Source organism: Schistocerca piceifrons, chromosome 1 (genome assembly GCF_021461385.2).
Source record: "Schistocerca piceifrons isolate TAMUIC-IGC-003096 chromosome 1, iqSchPice1.1, whole genome shotgun sequence".
Lineage (NCBI taxonomy): Eukaryota > Metazoa > Arthropoda > Insecta > Orthoptera > Acrididae > Schistocerca > Schistocerca piceifrons.
In genome coordinates, this window is record NC_060138.1 from 829555843 (window position 1) to 829577851 (window position 22009).

The 22009-nt window shown below is 41.8% G+C and overlaps 1 protein-coding gene across 2 annotated transcripts in view; it reads right to left on the reverse strand.

Annotated features, from left to right (window-relative positions):
- The window catches only part of LOC124714599 (protein outspread), a 758909-nt gene that overhangs the window by 94822 nt on the left and 642078 nt on the right, over positions 1-22009 (reverse strand). For both annotated transcript variants that reach the window (XM_047243036.1, XM_047243037.1), the window contains exon 4: positions 2316-2504. In XM_047243036.1, coding sequence (XP_047098992.1) covers positions 2316-2504 — 189 coding nt within the window. The remainder of the gene's footprint in view (positions 1-2315; positions 2505-22009) is intronic.

The window sequence follows — 22009 nt, forward strand, 5'->3', positions numbered from 1 at the left end:
TTAGCACAGGTATTCTTTAAAGTTCCCCAATTTTTTTTCTGAATGTGTAGTTCAACAACCTGTATAGTAAGCACAACACATTGTTTAAATGGTGCAGCATGGTCCTACTACTAGCACAGAATGACTTTCTGCACTTATCAATGTGTGGCAAACATTACAAGCTGAAAACTTGAACCCATTTCACATAAAGCATGTCCACTAACTTCAGAATGGCGACAATGGCACATGACATGAATTTTGTCACTCGTTAAATAGCAGTCATCACTTGCTTCCCTTGATCCTATTCACTGCTGAGGCCATGTTTACATGGAATGGTATCCCCATATGGTCATTACAGAGTGAGCCCTGCTACTATTTCCACTCCAGTCCTATACTGGACAACTGTCTTTTTTTTTGCCAAGATATAAAGTCTATTTTTACTACATAAAGAAATTGATCGCAATTAACAAACAGCCCTTGATCAAAATTGGCAGATTATAACAAGACCAGCATGGTATGAAGCAATGTGCAGTTGGAATACTAAAAATCCAGGAAATAAGAATCAGGGTTGAGAACATGATGGACAGGAATACTTAACTTAATGCTATTTGTGCAAGAGAACTGAGTATTATGCACACGAATTAGTGAAGGATACATCAAAATGCAAAACTTCTAGCATCATACACCGGTGCAAAAGAACTGAGCATTATGCAAACGAATTAGTGAAGGATACATCAAATGGCAAAACTTCTAGCATCATACACCGGTGAGCTTTGAAGTGAGGAATATAGATGAATAAAACCATGGTGATTAAAGATATGAAAATTGCAAACAAGTTAAAGCATTGAATGCTACAATATGATCAAAAAGTCTAGCTGTAATAACGGTGTAAGCTGGTCTCAAGATAACTTACAATAAAATTACAATACTTAACGCAGATACTGTCTGGGAGGTAGAAGATCAAGCAGATGAGAATATACACAGCTTTCGTTATTTGGGCTGAACGTATAAGGGAAGCTACAGATGAACAAGAGCATAATCAACAGATATCAGATACTGCAGAAGCTATTACACAATGCAAGTACAACTTCATAGAAGACAATCTGTGTACAGCTGGAAGAAGACGTATGAAAATTTTAAAAAGGTATCAGGGGGACAGAAAGTGACATTTAGTTGGGATACGTAGATCAAGACTGGAGATGCTTAAGCATATTGAATCAATTTCAAGCATTATACACAAGAGAATTCCAGGGTATGTTGTTAAGATGGATGATGACAACATGTTGGCCACGAAATATGGAACAAAACATGCTTAACAGCAAACAATTGGATGTAAAAATAAAGCAGGACTGGAGTGCAAATGGAATAAGTAAAACAATTTATCTGCCGCAAAATGATGGAAGGTGATACATGGACTGACAGTATAATCAAAATTAAGATCACATAAGCAGAGAGAAACAGATACACGAGAATAGAGGTATTGTGGAGGAGGAGGAGGAGGAGGAGGAAAAGAAAACAGGCATGCTGTCTATGCTATAATTGTTTGCAGATACATTTATTTTATTCTGTGCAGATAGTTTTACTGAGTTCTAATGTTAAAATAAGAATCACCACTGGAATGCTCAACATCACTGAAAACGGCAAAGAATAATTTAGAAATCTTTATCTGGCATCAGAAGTCACTTAGTGATTGTGTTGAACTTGCATTTATAAGAATACATAATCCATTTCTTTTTATGGAAAATCGCATTTGGAGACAACAGGTAAGGACAATGTTACAGTTGTAAGCGGTAGTATCCTTACCTACACTTTGATTGTATGACCTCTAGGTGACATGATCAGTATTTGCTACATGTGGTAAGATTCTTTACAGTTTTCCAACTTAAAATGTATGAACTCCCCTGAATTTTAATCGCTTGAACTATCTGCATCCTAACAAATGTTAGTATTTATTACATTTTCAGATGTGACTCAGATGTTCTGAGATTTTGGTATCTTTCTTTTTACTCAAGCATCTTCTTTTTTCTCTCATTCTACCACCATCATTTCCTTTTACACCTTCTCTGAGGTAGTTAAAATCTCTCCCTTCATTCGATATTCCTGAATGTTCCCTCTCTTTCTCTGTGCAATCTACGAAGTATTGAGTATGAATGAATAAATGAACTTTTAAATTATGGGTCAAAATGCTAGGTGTTGGTGGAGGTACGTGACAAGATGTTACTAGAATAACTGCAATAGGCTAGTTATATATATCTAAATAAGGTTCTACATTCTATGAGTAGGTATATCCATACTAATGCATTTGCATAAAATTTAATATCTCTAGAGGTACATGCCTTGGATCTTGGGTAAACTGACAGTCCATCTGCCCACCAACGGCATTCTTCACGGCTGGTGCCTTTGACAAAATGAACGCCATCAGGTGCTGTGATCGCTAGACTAAATGCATTCCCCGTCACTTTCTCAGCATCTGCCACTTCCAGCACCTTGTTCATATCAATGCTTGCCTGGGGTACTGTGTCGGGCTGCAACATAAGCAACAAATAGTGTCAACATTAATTACGTAAGACAAACATCTAGATCATGTTGCTGAATATTGCGTGTTTATCTTTCTGTAATTTTGAAAATTTGTGAGACTGCTCTGAATGAAGTCACGTGACTGGGAAAAAAAACAACCCTTCAGGTAAATGATGAATCAATTGAATTCTGACATGCTAGACTGCAACAGACATGCTACACTGCAACACAAAAATTAAGAATAAGAGACTGTCCAACTAACTAATTTTCCAAACTAACCCTGCTCAGCAGCAACAGCCACCAGCTAAGTCTGAGCCTTTGACTTTAACAAAATAACGTTGCACCCCACACAGAAATGTTTTCTGTAGATTTTTTGTGATATTGAAGTAAAGCTCATTAACAGAAATACTGATATCTTCAAACATTTTACCGACCCTGGCCTAAGAAACTCAAAAGAAAGAAAAGATTGACTGTGAGGATGGAAATGACATCCTTGGAGGATTCCTATATTGGATATATCAACTTCGCATATTGTTCCCTCACTGGTAGAAAGGCTGCTATCAAGCCGATAGCCGGTTTGAACAAAACATTTTTTATGTTAACATTTGGAAACTTTTGGCGGCAAAATTTGTTCGTCCAGCCACTCACGTATGCGGTAGAGTGACTACGTACTTGCTAAAATAAGGTGGTAACTTAAGTTTACCATCGGTACCGACAAAAAGTTTTAGTCAGATATTCGTGGAACTCTAAAGATACAAAGTAAAACGATAATACAAAAATTACTTGAAATGCTCATGCCCATAACAGTGTACGAAAATCAGTAAAATTATATCACGTGATATCTTCATAACGTAAGTGGTAAAACAAACTACACCTTTTATGTACAAATGGCATACTGCAACAACAGGCTGTTAGAAAATGTCGATCTTCGTGTTTGGCAGCATTTAGGATTCGACAGTTTCACGACAAATTCACTTGTATTCATCCTAGCAAGCAGAGAAGAAACGCGCATACTGCTTCTAGACAACCTATAACAACATCCAAAATCTACTACTACCCCAGTGACATTATTATTATTATTATTATTATTGTATAGTGCACACAATTATTGTACGTTTAACACACAGAATAAATAAATATAAAAATCAATACCCACACCAATGATTTCCGATTATCCTCACGGCTTTAACTACAGAATCCACAAACAACAGAGTGCGAAGTTGATTCATGATCGTACGTAACGTCTACCGTAGCAAGCTACACTGGTGTTTAAGCGGGAGAAATTGTGCCTTCTTTATTTTCGCAGTGATTGTCTGTATACTGTTCACCAAATCTTGCCTTCACAATTCAGTAAACACGATATTCGCAAAGCTAGCAGTCCCATCTACGAACGTGGTAAAAAGCAATGTGACGACGGTTTAAAGGATCGTGGGGAAAAAATGCGAAAGGAAAGAAACAGATGCGCAAAGTTGCATACCCACATCGTTACCGTTTGTATCTTGTCAGGTGCACGGGCGTCTACAGAAACAGTCAGTGCTCATGATAACTTTTTGTTATGGGTGGTAAAGTGATCCAATTTGTATAAAACATTCGCGGTTTCGAGAACGTTTTATACAACAGTGCCGTTGAAAAAGACTTTGTTCTGAAAGTGATTTCAGTTTCTCAACTACTTAAGCAGCTCTACTTGGAGGTGGATTGTTCAGTCGATTGTCTTAAAACGACTCAAGAGACGCTGCTTTACAAGATGGTATTCTAGGACATGGTGAGGCAGCTCTTTAGAACTTAGCATATGTACACAAGGTGTCGTGTATTACACTGAGGGCAAGTGTCACGGCATAGCGATATGCACAGACACAGATGGCGGTAGTGTCGCGTACACGAGGTATAAGGCATTGTCGAAGCGGTCATTCGTACTCGTGTGATTCTTGTGACAAGGTTTCCGATGTGATTATGGCCGCACGACCGGAATTAACAAATTTAGAATTCGAAATGGTATTTGGAGTTAGACGTATGGGATATTCCGCTTCGGAAATCTCTAGGGAATTCTATCTTCCGAAATCCACGGTGTCAAGAGTGTGCCAAGAATACCAAATTCTAGACATCACCCCTCACCACGGACAACGCAATGGCAACGGCCTTTACTTAACGACCGAGAGCAGCGGAGTTTGCGGAGAGTTGTCATTGCCAATACACAAGTAACATTGCATGAAATAACAGCAGAAATCAATCTGGGACGTACGACGAACTTATCCGTCAGAACAGTGCAGGGAACTATGGCAGCAGACGACCGACGCGAGTGTCTGGTAACAGCACGACACCGCCTACAGCGCCACTCCTGCGCTAGTGACCATCTCGGTTGGACCCCAGACGACTGCAAAAGCATCGTTTACTCAGATGTCTCCCGATTTCGGTTAGTAAGAGCCTATGGTAGGGTTCGAATGTGGCACAGACCATACGAAGCCATGGACGCAAGTTGTCAACAAGACAATGTGCAAGCTGGTGGTGGCTCCATAATAGTGTGGGCTGTGTTTACATGGAATGGATTGGGTCCTCTTGTCCAACTGAACTGAACATTGACTGGAAATGGTTATGTTCCGTTACATAAAGACCATTTGCAACCGTTCATATACTTCATATTCCCCAACAACTATGTCGTGCTACCGGGCCACAATTGCTCGCGACTGGTTGCAGAACATTCTGGACAATTCGAGTGAATGATATAGCTACCCAGATTGCTCAACATGAGTCTCATCGAACATTTATGGGACATAAGTTAATGGAAAGGTCAATTCGTGCACAAAATCCTGTAGCGACAACACTTTCGGAATTATGGGCGGCTATCTAGGCAGCATGGCACAATATTTCTGCAGGGGACTTCCAACGACTTGTTGAATGTATGCCCCGTCGAGTTGCTTCAATGTTGTTGTCGTGTTGCTTCACTACACCGGGTAAAGGAAGGTCCAACATGACATTAGGAGGTGTCCACTGACTTTTTCCACTTCACTGTATGACCAACAGAGACAAAATGGGCCACTGAATAAGCAACTTCTGAGGGAAACTGAGTACCAATGCGTCTGCCTTTAGAGATGTGGTCTCATGTATTAATAAATTTAGACTGTATTAACTGGTCGCTGCAAGAAAAGAGTGCTACCATTGATGTGTCGTAGAGTTTGATACTTGGTTTTTTAACAGCTACATGCAGGAGTAGTGCAGAAACAGACAACCAAAGCCAAAGATGATTGTGAGCCTATATAAGTACAAGACAGTTTTTGTGTTAGAAGGCTGAGAAAGATGAAAAGACTGCCCTGAGAGATGGCTGCAACGAGGCACAACTGATTTGTGTTTAGAAACTGTTTGAGCTAGAGTACCTCAAAGTTCGCGATAGACTAACAAGTGTAACGGAAAAACTGATCCCTCATACATGAAACCATTTCGCCTGACTTTAATTTCCTGTGAAGATACGGCTTAAACGAAAGCTCTGTACCTTATCTTGAAAAATGTGCAGAGTTATCGATCAGCGGAGTTAGTTAACGAAATAGCTGCTTTCAAGTTCCTGGTGAAAGAGATAATGAAGAGATTCACACGACTTCTCATTTTTTTTATTGAAAGTTGGTGTAACACATTCTTCTTCAAATAACGATTTAACTATGACGACATCTATAATGTGAACGCAATTTCAGCGAATTAAGGACGATAAACTACTTCAGATCGAACACAGATGAAAGCTGGCTGTCAAATTTTGCAGTCCCATCGATAGAATATGACACTGCTAAGTAAAGTCGGTAGCATGCGTTACCTCATATGTTCTGAAACGTCGCGCACAAAAACGGGGTTCTTCCACTGATAGAAAGGTGGGGTAAAGTGTTTAGGATAGTCCTTGGGCTAGGGACCATTTTTATACCAAAAATGGTTCAAATGGCTCTGAGCACTATGGGACTTAACTTCTGAGGTCATCAGTCCCCTAGAACTTAGAACTACTTAAACCTAACTAACCTAAGGACATCACACACATCCATGCTCGAGGCAGGATTCGAACCTGCGACTGAAGTGGTCGCGCGCAGTTCCAGACTGTAGCGCCTAGAACCGCTCGGCCACTCCCGCCGGCGTTCGTATACCCAACGGAAAGGTCGTGTGTCACTATGCACTTGATGTAGCCTATGGGGGCCTTAGGGGAATTATAGAGGCACGATTAGTTCATGGGCGGTTCCTTAGAAAATCCAAAAAAGGTCCATTCGCTCATACCAAAATCGAGCTGCGAATTCCAATTTTTACGATATAGTCCTAAGATCCCGTGATCGAACAATCTTTAAAATTTTATTGGTATCTTCATCCGTTTGCGAGGTACAGAGGTTCAAAGTACCCTTCCTGTACACGTAAAACATGCACGCAGTCCGGTGTGAGGCGAAAACATTGTTCATGAAGTGACGTTGCACGGAGAAATGTGCTGTAAAGTGACTCCATTATCAACAGAAGGGTACTAGGAACCCCATGTAGCACTGAATCATATGCAAAATTTTTGTGCATATAAAATCCGGTCTGAAGTGTAAAATTAGTTTTGTATTAATTCAAATTCACATAAGTAAACATCAAAATCTTAGTGACCCATAAAGTTCTTTTCATATTAATGACGTGCCCTACTGTGGCAGGGAAAAGAAAGGAACCGTCGGAAAATGATCCTATTGAAACACAAACAAAGAAATATTTGTGTTTGAAAGTTGCCTCATTTTACCTTCCTTAGCACTTTTAAAATTTTCCAAATAATTGTGGCGCCCGAACATATTCGTGCTTTTTATTCTGAGAGAGGGGAAGAGACTGTAGTGGAAAAGACGGAAAGGTAATAAATACTGAAAGATAATAGACAGTGGCTGTGGTATAGAAAGAGCACACGAGACACTCGCGGTGTGAGACAACCGGGACACAGTGACAGGGGAACATAGTTTGCATAGGCAGAACAGTGCTAGAAAAAGAGTGAAGGAGAGAGTGCGAGTGGCAGAGGAATAAAGATAAGGAGAAAATAGAAGTGGGTAAGAGCCAGTGATAATGAGAGAGAAGAGTCTATGACAGTGACCGAGAGATGGTGACAGTGAGAAGAGAGAGCTACAGTAGGAATGAATGAATGAGATAACAGTGGGGAGAGGGAGGGGGGGGGGGAGACAGACAGAGAGAGAGAGACTGTGGTGGTGGTGGTGGTGGTGGTAGTAGTAGTAGTAGTACAGAACGAAGGACTCTGTGGCTGTAACGCAGGAAACATTGACAGTGAGTTGGGTTGAATGAGTGAGTGACATTGGGCAAATGGAAGTGGATGCACTAGCGGTGTGAGCGAGTCAGAGTTAGCGGAGCTTGTGGGAGTGACAGGTGAGTTGGCATATTAAAGGGAGTGCGAATACGTTCCCATGCCAGAATTTTTGGGAAAAATTTTATGGTTGCTGAGGAAGGTACAATGAGACAGCTGGTACCCCACTTTTCAGTAAGAGTCTTTTGAACAGGAGCATATTCGCCTCTTCCTGTTCCTATAGGAGCATTTTTCCGCTAGTTACAATAAAATCGCAATTTCTGAAAAAGGATATTTCTTCAACTCTTAAGTGTAGATCTTTATTTTACTTCTGATTAATAATTTATGTGCTATTAATAATTTATGAGTAGTAAATAGAGTATGTATTTACTATAAATCACACGAAAACCAATGTGCATTAGCTGCATAGAAAAAATTGTAGAATTAAGGTAGTTTTACGGTGAGGGGTGTGGGGTGGTTAGCTATGACAGTCTGCAAGGAGGGCAGAATCGCCTCGGTGCGGCTCTGCCCTCGGGGGGCGCGACAGGTCCGCCCACGTTGGATAATTTCAAACTGTCCACCAACCAAAACAGTTTGCAAGCCTTTCAGGTTGTAATTTATCCAAGTGTGTTTATAATATTAAAATGTGTGAGTACCTACAAGGAAATTCGAAATGATTGTAGAAACCTTCCTATACTTAATGACGTATTTCCGATGTCGATTGATACAAAAAAGACCTTAAAAAGGGTATAACACTCAGTCACTTTTAGCAAGTAACTAGCGACAACTTCGTGAATCCACCTATAGTTGTATGATACATAAAATCAGCCGTATATATAAGAAATAAATAATCTCTGTCCATTCGAATAACTGAATAAATTTTGGAGTACTGGATTCAAATATGACTTCTGCTTTATTTAATAATACCACCAAAGCGACTGAAAAATGTGTGTCAATGACAGCACATTCATTTATTAGTAGCGACTTAACTTCGAAACTGACTAGATCTAAATTATTTGGAATCACTCATTTGTGGCCATTTTTTTATTGCTGACAGCGTACCTTACAAATCGGAAAATACTTTGTGTAGCTGTACAATGTTAGTTGTCCTGTAATAGCAGATTCACGTCGAATTGTAACAAACTTGGTTAGTCGATTCTGGTATTGCAGAAAGACAAGTGAAAAGTACCACCATGTATATAATAGGATCACGTCTGAGAAAGTGCCGTGGTGTCCAAACCAACTTCTAGTCTGATGAATGTTGTATTTAAGATATTTATATCAGCATCTGCGGAAACATCCACAAAAAGACTTCTACTCTGTGGAAACACTACGGCCCTTTTCTCGAGAAACGCTGCGTGGTACATCTGGAAAAATTGTTTTTGACCTGCACTGTACACACACTTTTTTCCATAAACCTGTCTTCCAAGTCTGGAGCCTTACCTACCTCCTCGAGTGTCTCCAAGTTTGATCTTTCCTTTGCTTTTCCTCTCTGCACTTTCTTCAACAAGGAAAGAAAGAAACTAGTATACCTCTATAACTAGATATACGACAAAGGCACCTTTCTTGGAACAGTAATCGTACCAATTAAGGAGAAAAGAAATAGTAAGAAATCTGAAGGGCATAGTACTCAGCCTAATATCTCATGTAGCTTAGTGTTGCTAAGAGTGCTGAATAAAAGGCTAAATGGCAAGCTCGATAGATGGATTGAGGAGGAGCTGTTCTGATATAGAAGAGGAAAAGAAGTAAGAGATGCTATTGCCCTGTTAAGACTTATAAGAGAAAGATAAATCGAGAAAACCAGAGAAATTTATGTTGTTTTTATTTTTTTGAAAAAAAAAGCTTTCGGCAGAGTTCAACGAAACAAGCTGATGGGTATTTTGAAGAGGAAAGGAGTAGATTGGAAAAAGAGAAGACTGATACAGAATCTATATTTACAACGGAAAGAAAGAATAAGGATTTGAAATGTAATGTCTGAGGGAAGCAGCATTGGAAGGGGCGTTAGGCAAGGTTGTTGGCTCTTCCCTTTGTTGTTCAACTTATACCTGGTAGAGATTATTGCGAAAGGCTTAGATGGAAAAACGAGTGTGTATTGGTGGAAGAGAAAGAATGTATAAGATATGCTGATAACATGGTATTAGATGCAGAAAGTGAACAAACTATAAATAAAATGCTGAAAGATCTGAATGAAATGGTGCGGAATGTGGGATGGGAATAAGTACAGCAAATATAAAGAGAATGGTGATCGTCAAACCAAGGAGATTGGCAAATATTAGTATAGAGCATGTTGTTACTGGCTAAGCAAGAGCATTTAAATATCTTGGAAATACGATCACTGAGGAGTTGAGGTGTCATCAGGAAGTGAAAACTCGCACTGCTATAGCAAAGAAGGAATTTGGCAGAAAGGAGATTATTACGTGGCAAACTAGATAAATGTCTGAAGAAAAGACTAAGCAAGTGTTTTGTCTGGAGTCTGGCAATATATTATGAGGCAGAAACATGGACGCTGAATGGAAAAAAAAACCGCTAGAAGTATTTGAGATATGGATGTGGAGGATAAGCTGGATGGAATGAGAGAGTAACGAAAGTGTGTTGGAAAAGGTTGGTGAGTGGAGAAGACTGCTGCAGGGTATAAGAGAAAGGAAGAAGAACTGGGTGGGACAGTCATTGGGGCGGGAGTGATTGTTAACAGACAGTTTGTGAGAGGAGAGTGGGAGGAAGGAGGAGATACAACATGATAGATGACAAAGGGAAACGGAAATTAGGCGGACGGCAGAAGACTCGAGAGCATGGAGAGTTACCATGTGAAAATCTGCCTTTGGGCAGAACGCTAATGACGACGTGAAAACACTACTGACCATTATAGTTGCAGCACTTGGAAAGATAGCAAAAGAAAAAGTTGCTTATTATATGTATACAGTACTAGCGAACACGGAAATCCCTCGCTTAGGAACTAGATATACGTCTCCTGATATATATATATATATATATAATCTCCACCTGAATCGGTGGGGATCACTGGTACACAGGCTACGACAGACCTCTCCTGCACCTGGATCTGGATTTTAATCTGCATACGGGTAGGATTACGAAGTTTCGGACGATTCAGATTCCGTATTATCCTGATCATAATACGTTGTAAATAAAACTTTCCTGTTAGAACCGACTGCGAGGAAGAAAACAGAACACCACATAGTCGCATAAACGATTTGTCTTATGATTTAAATGCCCTGTTATCACAGTTACAACTGACTGTGAGAAAGAAGACGATAGCACACATTTTCACAGCACAGTGTAACACTTTATGTCTTGCAATCGGTTTCAAAAGGAAGCCTGTACCTCAAACTTAAAGACTGCTATCCAAGTTATCGGTTATGCGAACCAGAGGCGATCGTGTCGGGTACCCAGCGGTAAGCTACACCAAGAACGACGGCGAATACAATCCGACAACCTTCGTTCTCCTCGTCCATTTTGCTGTACGCAACGACAGATCAAAAGAAGTGCAGGTTCCCTCTGACCCTTATGCTTCGAAGTATGTGTAATAAAAAGGTGTAGATTTATGAATAATATCAAAAGGTTACCCAGTGATAGTTGTTCATAAAGAAACAAATTGACTTGTTACTGCATGCGTCCTTTCAAACAAATGTATGACGCACGTCATACGTTAGCAGTGTCAGCTGCATTTCGCTCTCGTTCTGTTATGTCCCCAACCGAAGCAATAGCCAAATGACCCCCTGAAGTATGAAAGCTGCATAACCGGAGAGAGCAGAAGTGTTAAAGTAACAATAAGCCTCGTCCACAGGACAAAACAATAAAGTGCACAGCGAATTACAGCGTATGTGCTTTCCCAGAATAATGAAGGAGCTATTCAAAGACTGAAAAAATTAAGGTAGGTTGAAGACCGATACACTCATTCCATCTCTGAATGAATGTAGTAACCTGTAACGAACAGAGGCACTAAGCAGCGTGTTTGCTGGCAACAGCTACTACAGTAGCGGAAATCAGTATAAAGACATGGATATCTATAGGAAAATTAACATTGTTGGTTGGAACAGTTGTACACAGTGTATATGCAACAGGATGAGATCCAGTATACCGACAAATGCAGTCAGAAACGGTATCGAACTTATGTCAGTAGTAGAATATGTTAAAGAAAAAAAGTCATCAACGAATCAGATGGTACATGCTGGAACTCGGCATAAAGGCAATCGGCTATGTGTCTTTACTGCAGATAAGAGACAGACATCATTCCTGACGGTGCGTGCATTGAACCAAGTAAAAATCGGTGCGTCACAAGGAAATAGGACTCTCTAATCGTCAAATCGCCAAGAAGTTAAGCCGTGTAAGTAGGGGACTGATAATTCTGTTACACTGGGCGCACGTTATGGACAGAACGGCAAATATGGGAAAAATAGAAAATTATCTGAGACATGAAAATGGTTACTTCTGTGCAACGTTAGGGTTACAAACCATTATTCTTCTCAACTAGCCGCTGATTTACAATCGCCAGTAACCGTCAGATGTGTACGACAAATTTTGTTACATGATATATTGCATTCGAGAAACAACAGCGGAAACCTGCTCTAACTCCCAAACATAAACAGGATGGATTGGAGTTTGTTGAAAATCATGTGTCATGAACTACAGAATGTGATAAAGTGATCTTCAATAACGAGAGAAATTTTAATTTAGAGGAGCAGGATGGATTTCAGTATTACTGGCATGAGCTGAGAACAGAGCAGCAGGTAAGAAGGAGAAGAAATTATGGTGATGCAAGTGTTATTATCTAGGCAGTCTTCTACGCTAAAGGTAAATTACGCATTCCTTGAATGAACAACTGACTGAACTCTGAACATGTGCACTGAGATGCTAGAGACAGAATTGATTAGGATGCATGATGTCCTAGAGGCCGAAAGTATTACGTTCCAACAAGATACTGCATATCGATGTCTTGCTCTGGCGTGCACATAGCTTGGATATGAACTCCGAGGAAGAACCATTGGGAATACTTGCAACGCGTGTTTATCGCAATGGAATGCAGTTCGAGGCCGTAAGTGAGATGAAAAGAGCGGTACGAGAAGAGTGGGCAACAATTTCGCGGCAAGAATTACAAAGCCTAATAAAATCAATACCGACGAGAATGTTTTTAGTATTTACTAAGGAGGGAAGTTAGACAAAGTACAAACAATGCACAACTGGACAACAAGTGTCTTTATACCAGTTATGTAAGAAACTGTGTGTTTATGTCTTTATGTGTACCTAATCATTTCATAATAAATTCGATACGTGTGCGGTTCAGACATTGTACTATTACTTTTACAGGAACCCTGTCTTTATACTGATGTCACTACTGTATAAGCTCAACGTACTTTCAAATTCGTACAGCCAAAGAAGTGTCCGTCAGATCAATACAAATATTCAGTGAGCAGGAAGCAACCGTCTTACCTAGTTCGAGTGGGAAAAAAAGCCTCCATCAATGCAGACGTATGTACAGGAACTAGGACCAGGACCGCTGAAACTGTTAATTTTGTTCTGTTATGCAACAACTGTATTACGGACGAGTAACCCAAAAATGATTCATAACGGTGCACTAAGAAAGATGTGAGTATCGCGAATGTTGTAGTGCAGATGGAAGCAGTGTGGGCTAAGAATGATGGCGAAAGGACCGCCGTGTGGGCCGAAATTTGGTCCTGGGAATGGTGAGGGATAAGAGGGGGGAGGGGGGGGGGGGGGCGTGTAGGAATGCGCCCGGCTCGGCGCTGTGACCTTCGCGCCGGCTACCACCGCCAGATGGCGCACAACTCTGGAGCCACCAACCTCCTCGTACACACGGCGCTACTCCACTGTCAGCTCACCCGTCTCGCTAAACAAGTTACGCCAAACGTCAAACAATGGAACAATGTGGCTGGCGTTAGTTTATATCTTTGTATTCCACGAGTAACCCGTTTGAAAACATCACGGTACAAACATCGCAGCGCCTTAGAGGCATGGTGCTATGTTGTCAGTAAAATGACAATACCAGAGTTGGTTACGAGGGAGAGCTTAAGAGGTTGCCTGTAGTGAAGTCGGATCTGAACCACGATGTAGTTAACACAACCAAATTTGAGTTTCAAAAACTGTATCCACTGAAATAAATCATAGCTGCTCTCTTCATAACCTTCGTTTATATTTCTCCCACGGAAGTCACTATTTCACGCTTTCCCTAGTGTACTGGTAGTGCGATATTCCTTAGCAAGGTCTTGGACGCAATAAAGTGAGCAAAAGATTTATAGTTGTTACTTTCGACATTTTGCCTGGTCATCAGTTTTCATCTGGATATTCTTCAGTGGACGGAAGCAAGTCTGCTAAGACAACAAGTCCAAGTTCCGGTTGGGAATATTACTTAATCATTCTGAACATTAATTTTAACTGATCTCAATAAACTCGATGACCTACCATTCAGTCCAGCGATGACACAAACAAATTAGCGCAAAACTGAAAATAAGGGAAACACACAAGCCCCGTGGCCTCTCTAACAACGAAGCGCGCAATGTTACTGGAGAAAGGTGCAGGTCGCTGCTTTCTGTAAGAAAGGTCGCAGAACAGATGCGCAGAACTCTTGGCCTGTGTCGCTGATTTCAAGGTGTGGTAGACTTACGGAATGTTTTCCCTGCGTACATATTAAATGGAATTTGCTGGACAATTCATTATGGCTTCTAGATAATTATTCTGAAATATGACTGTGCTTTCGTTTTCGATAGTCAACGAGACCCATCTCAAAGCCACTCAGATGAATATGTAACGGTAAACAGAGATGAGCGATAGCAGAAGAATACAGTAACTGTTACTGTGTGAACCATTCAAAGATGTTAACAACACCTACGACCCAAAGAGGCAGTTGGTATCTTTCTGATGAACTCATAATTACGGCTATCGCTGGAGAGGCATTCTTCACACTAAAACGAGATCGACAAAACATAACGATTGCATAGATAAATATCAGCACCGGTTTCCGGAGACTTCTGCTGTGTCATTGTTTTGCAGAAACTCTCTACTCTTCCTTCAGTGCTAAGTAAAGTCAGCATTCCAGCTGTCCAGTCCGGTAGTTCGATGACAACCCAACAGTAGAGACAAATGAATGGGATAAACTGACTTCACTAAGTCAGTTCCGGTCCACAATTTGACAGTTTCCATCCGCTAATAGATTTCCCAACCAACGTCCAGTGCGCTGTGCAATATATAAATAATACGCGTACACAAACGCAGCACAGTTCTTCTCTGTCCCTGACACTGCGAATCAGGAAGTAACTGAGGTAACTCGCCTATTTCGAAGAAGATGATGACCCTTACTTTAATTTACGATAAGCTTCCTTATAATTTCCAGTTTAGAAACGTTAAACGCCTTAATTTCTGGATGTTTCTTGGTATCTTTATTTCACGAGGAAATGAGAACGAACGAGACAGACTTTACCATAGATGCAAAAGAAAAACCGTATCAAATAAACTTCGCTCCTGTTTATACGTGAGCATAAGTGGGTAAAATTACAAATACGAAAGCAGTTCGAACTCCTTTTGAGGGCTTTGACCTGTTCCTATCGATTGGTTCATTTTAACAACGTATCCAATACGAACAATGCCATACTACGTTTTATTTGCCTTCCTTCGCAAACGAAGAATAGCGATTGTTGTGGAAAGCATGATGTAACCCGCAGAAGTGCCACGAGAAAGATTCATTGCCTATTTCCCACGAACAAAGACTCTGAAAAGATACGGAATTTTCTCAGGTTAGATGACACTTGAATAAGAAATCTGTTGTGACATTTATTTCAGCATTAACCTGCTATTTCTCAGAAACGGTTACGAGCGACCATAAAGATAGCAGTTTGGAATGGTCCGTCAACTATCACCGTAGACGAGAGCTGCAAGTTAACTGCTGCCCTATTGCGCTGTTCTTGTAGTACAGGAACGCAATTATCAGAACGAAAGTTGACTTTTTTTAACATAAGGAAGAAAGGATATCCAACGAGAATACTTTGGTGTGCAGTGTTTCCCTGTACAAAACAAACATTACTAAAGCGCTACACTCGAAATTAAAGAATATGACATTGTTTGGTACGTATTAGCAGTCTTTTTTCTTTGCTGCTTAGAGGTGATGCTGGATAACTGATCCATCCATCTACAGCTACACATATACTCTGCAATACACTGTCGAGTGCCTAACAGAGCGTACATCGTATCAGTATTGGCCACTCACTGCCCTACGCCATTAGCGAATGTAACGAAAGAAAAAATGTTTCTTCGCGCTCACATTCCCAACCTGATCTCAGTTATCTTAGCGTTTCAATACCCGTGACTTAGCACAGCGTACTTCAAATATCAATTCTCTATAGATGCTCAATGTGGTAACGTGGCCTAACTTCCAACAATTTCCACTTAAGTTCTTGAGCATCCTCGTTTCACTACCATCGATGACTGAAGATCTTCGTAGCGCTCATCTGAATTCTGTAAGACGTCTGCTGCCTTACCTTCCTGATAACGGACCAAACACTAGGGTAGTGTTCTGGAGGACACTTCACAGAAGTGTATTGTATGTGGTTTCCTTTATTTCTACCTTGTACTTCCACAGAATCTTTTCTACAACCTTAAGTCTTCCAAACTCTTTCCACACGATCGATTTAAAGTGTTCGCTCTCTTTCCTTTCGCTCAATAATACAACTCCATTGTATTTAAATAATGTAAATGTCTCCGGAATTTTACCTCTTGTCACGAATCGGATACTATGGGACTCCTTTCTTGTTTGCGGACATTATATTACATTCGTCGACACTGTCTAATCGAAAGTATCCGGACAGCCCTATGTAATACGAAATTTACCAGTAGATCTCAAGAGAGGTGGGACACGCCAGTGTAAAAGGAGGTGGGGAGTATCGTGTTGTTAGTAGCGCAGTGGGCAGAGACGGTCAAGACGATTCTCACATATTATTGAAGGTAAATATACAATGATGAGCCGAAACATTATGATCACTGCCCACCGTGAGGTTGAATGCATCCTGGTGGTGTTATGGGCACGCCACGCCGTAAGGAAAGACTGTAAGCAGAAGAGAAACGAAAAAAATGGGCAGTCATTACGGCGAAAATAAGGACCGCAAATGCGGAAATCCACTGATGTAAGCGGTTTGGACAAGTGGCACATTTCTGTGGTTGCAAACGAGAATCTCTGAAACGGCGAAGCTGGTCGCCTTTTTGTCGTACTACTGTCGTGAACACCTACGGAAAATGGTTGAAGGATAGTGAGATGACGAGTAGGCCGTATGGTATTGGACGACCACGTCTCACCAGAAAATGTAGAGGATGGAGTATCCCCCACCGTGTAATCCAGGATAGGCAGCGATCTGTGGCAAATCTGACGACAGAGTACACTGCTGGGGCAGGCACAAGTGTTTCGGAGCACAACGTTCAAAGGTCTCATTGTTGAACATGGAGCTCCACATCACACGACCCCTACATGTTCCTGTGTTGACACAACGACATCGTCAGTTATGACAGCATCATTGAGTTTTCACTGTGTATCACTAGAAACGTGTCGCTTGTCGAATGAATAGCATTTCTTGATACACCGCGTCGGTGGTTGTGTCCTTACACGTCTTCATCCAGGCGAATGGCTGCACGGGACATGCATCACGCCACAGATGTAGGCTGGCGTGGACAGAATTATGTTACGAGTTACACTGAGTGGGGCTTCCATCGGATCTGTTGTGGTAATCGAAGGCATCATGACAATAGTGAACTACGTGAACATTACTGTGGACCACCTGCACCGCCCCATGCATGAAGTCTCCCCCTATGGCGATGACATCTTTCAGCAGGATAACTGTCCGTGTTGCAAGGTAAGAATAGTGCTACAGTGGTTTGAGGGGCAGTACAGTGAACTCAAATTGATGCCTTGGCCAGAAAATGTGCCTGATCAGTACCCACTGGAATACATATCGGGCGGCAGCTGCGTGCCCGTAAACCATCATCCCGTAATTTGCCGGAATTGCTTGACCTGTACGTAGACCGTCTGGTGCCACATACTTCTGGCGTCCTGTCAAGGACTTGTAGGATCCACGCCAAGCAGTATTTATGTTGTACTGTGCTTGAAAAGTGGAACAACACGCTACTGCACAGGTGGTTATAATGTTTGGGCTCGTCGGCGTATATAGTCTCTCTGCACATCGACGCACGCACAGTGTATGCCAAGTCATCGTAGTGAGTTAAGAAATTGCGGAAACGTTATGACAGAAATTTAAAGTTAAGAGTGTCTGTATGTGCTCCATTAATTATGAAAAACTTGGGAGGCAAGACCCTACAGATTAGAATTTACCACACATAAATCCAGGTAGATCTGACGTACTAACAGATAGGGACCGTCGAGCATTGCGGTGGGTTGCTGGGGAAAATAGGATGAAATCAACGGAAGGAAACACTTGAGTTCCAAACAGTTGCCAGCAGTCCAGCTAGCACAATGACTGTGGGTAGGGAGGTAAAAGAGAATGGGGTGCAATGTTCGAGCAGCTCTTCATAAGCAACACATTTCTGCAGTCAGTGCTAAGAGACGCTTAAGGTCGTGTAAAAAACGACGCCACTGGACAGTGAATGCCTGGATACGAGTTATTTGGAGTGATGAATCACGCTATACACAGCAGCAACTCGATGAAAGGGTTTGGATTTGACGAATGGGTGGAGAACGTTACCTCCATCGTGTGTAGTGCCAACAGTGAAGTGCGGAGGTGGTGGTGTTACTGTATGGAGGATGTTTTTGTGGCCTCGCCATTGCGCTTAAAAAAACGCTAAATGCGGAAGGACATGACCACCTATTACAGCGCGGTTTACTGCTTACAGAAGGCTGTTTGTATCAGCGTAACACTGCACCTTGTCATAAAGTAGCATCTGTGAAAATTTTGGTTTGTGGACAGTAACATTCATTCATGAAGTGGACAGGTCTGCTCAGAGGCCCGACCGGAATACAATAGAACACGTTTGGGATGAGTCAGAACGTCGACTCTGCTCCCCAGACCGCAGCGTCTAACACTGCTAACCTGTGTGGTTCCGGCTCTTGAGGAGTAATGGGCTGCCATTCCTCCACGGACATTCAGACAGCTCGTTGAAAGAGTCCCGAGCAGAGTTCGTCACAAAGACGAAGGGTGGACACACCCCACATTAATATCTACTAATAGGTGTCAGGATACTTTTGATCACATAGCGCACACTTAGAATTTTCATTCATTAGACCAAGAGCTAATTCCGTCTAAGATGTTTCGCATTTCTGAACGACCACCCAGCGAAAGTAGTTTCCTGAAGACAATAGCAGCACCACGGACTATTTTGCTAGTGCTGCTGACAATACCTGATAGTTCTTTAATGTACAAATCGGTTATAATTAAATTTTCGCTGCTTGAGCAAATGTAGACGGGAAACTATTTATCGTATAGGTACCCAACTTTATAGTAATGATGTTCGAGAGTGGGTACGGCAGGATTTGCATTCTTAGTAGTATTAGTGTCAGGACTTGCCGTTAGGCGTCGGTGCTCGTACGGCGACGTAGGGTTGAAACACAAGTAGCAGTTTCCATTACAGTTGCAGACAGTCAACATTGGTCTTAACAATGTGAGCGGGGCTTTACTGTGAAAGCTGCTTTATCAAAACAACAGCAACAGAACTGTTCCTTTTCGCGAGTACCGACGCATTAAAGGAATACGGAGAAGTCTTCCTTCCACACAGAAGTTCAAGAACATGATTCGGAAGTTCGAATTAACTGGCGATTTGGGAACTGCTCCTGGGAGAGGCCGACGGCCAGTTGCGTCACAAATTGTTGAAGAAGTTACTGTTGCCATGGCTGATACTGCTGGATGCAGTGTGTGATCTTCATGCAGTGCACGAGCTACCTCATGACAGTTGAACTTGTGTGGTCCACTGATTGCAAAGTGCTGCGAACCGTATCTCTAGTGCGGTTTCAGCCTGTCGTGGATGTAGCGGGTCGTCACACTGATCAACGTTTGTAACCCGGAATGTAAACATGGTACGGAATTACCAATTGTTACCCTCTCATGTGGAAATTAAAACGTGTTTCTTTCAACGGTTCATTCATTATTCCCCTTTCGCATGCCCTTACAAATATTTCCATAAACTTCCATAGTCCTACGTTCACTCTTTTATCGTGCGGGTCCTCCCGAGTAGCGAAAGTTCCACCCTGTATACTGACATCGAAGGTCCTATTACTCTTCCTTCGCGCACACTCGATGTAGCAGTCGCCTAAGTTGAAAATTCGGGCGCACCGTGTACCGTACTGACGTCTTTTAGTGAAACAACGTTGTCCTAATCAGTTTACAACAGAGAAGGTACTCATCATCATTTCCTGTTCGCCAGTCGGCGAACGCTTTACAGCGTTGCACGTCAAACAGAAATCTAGGAAGACTTAATCTCTGTAGGCCTATTCATCTGGTTCAACTACTTACATTATATCCTGTGTGAGAAAGTTTTTTCTTTTTTTTTTTCTTCATACGAGTGGTACTATCTAAACTCTCCGCAACACAGGACCAGATGTTTTCAACGGGGGATGTCATGGCCACTTCCATCACGGAAGTTTTGCCTTCAAAAGGCATTCCTGTTGTTGCATAGCCCACTATTCACCTTATCTTAGTCATTTTAACTTTTTTCCTTTTCCTGAAAGCGGACGTCAATTTGGGACTCTAGAAAACACTCAAAAATGTGATGGATATGATAAAGGCCCTGCCAGCTGAAGCCTTTCAGCGCTGATACTAAGACAGGGAACAACGACTCCGCCGGTATGTAGCTCCCGAAAAAACTTTAGTATATAAAAAAATGAGGCTCATTACTTGTATCACACTCGTAAACAGCGCCGACTACTTTCGACGCAGGTGTATCTTGTCACAGGTACAAACTTGTTTCCGGCAGCAGAAGGACATACGCCTGGTTTTGTTGAACAGCTGCTAGACACTGGGGCAGGACGAGCAAGTTTGCAGCAACACTTGACTCAGACGCTGTCATGGCGTGCGCCTGTGCTGTGTGCTGGAGGTTAGGGGCGCAGCGACGCATCCCGCGCGCCGCCGCCGGCAGAGCTAACCGAATTACCTGCGGTACGCCGGCCTCTCGCCTCGCCTCGCCTTGCCAGCAGCCAGTAATTTGCCTGGGGTCAGCGGCACCCCTCTCTGGCCCTCGCACTGGTGGGTGCGGCGCAGTCGTGAGGAGTTTCGACGTGAGGACCCACTCACGCAGCTGCACAATTTTGGAACACTTCTTATGCTCGCGTATTGTGACCGAAAAATCTTCTCTCTAGGAACCACCGTGGATCCTGCGAACAACTGCCTTGGGAAGTGAAGTTCTCTCTGTCCATCCACGAGACTCGGAAAGCAAGATTCAGGTTGATGCTGAAGCCGCAACGCAAGAAAAATGCAGGAACCTGTAGTGGAGCGATGCTTGGGGCATAGATTGGCAGTTGATCTTGAACACATACAGTCACATTAATTAAATATGTCTAGGTATGCGAACACAGAAATTTAATATTGCACGATCAGGTGCGAGTAGGCCACACGCACTAACGGTTCTGTAAAAACTTAATTTTGTATACGGACAGTTCATCCATTCCGGGAATCGAGAATCTTGACAGTTTTGCTTGTTATTGACATTAATACTGACACGATATCGGTGCCAGGGATTCAAAAATTTTCGAGTTTTTTTAAAATTTCAATAATATACATGTGACCAAGTCATGCAAAAGACAGGCGATCATTGTTATAGTAATCAGTAGTTCTTCGTTCAGGCTCACTGGGTCGCATTGGTAAAAGTCAAACATTAGGCAAAGAATGACTTTATTGCTGATATGATGAGTTTCGGAATTTATCCAGCATCAGATATCCAGGAACGATTACTGCATGTAGATATGGCCTTTCTAATTGTGCGTGAAACAAAAATTCGCGGTCTGCGACGATGGATAAATTCCGAAACGCTTCATATGAGGAATAAAGTCATTCCTTGCCTCATGTTTCACTTTTACCATTGCGCCCCAGTCAACCTAAATGCAGATATACTTATTGTTTCAATTTAAATTTTGACGTTGGATAAAAAATGAAAAAAGAAATATTTTGTGTGAGATAATTACAAACTTACAGTTTTCGGATTTTTTCTTGCTAAGTTTCATGATTCTAGGCCAACTGGAAATACCCTATATGTTTTGATGAGTGAGTTGGTGATTATCCAAGAATC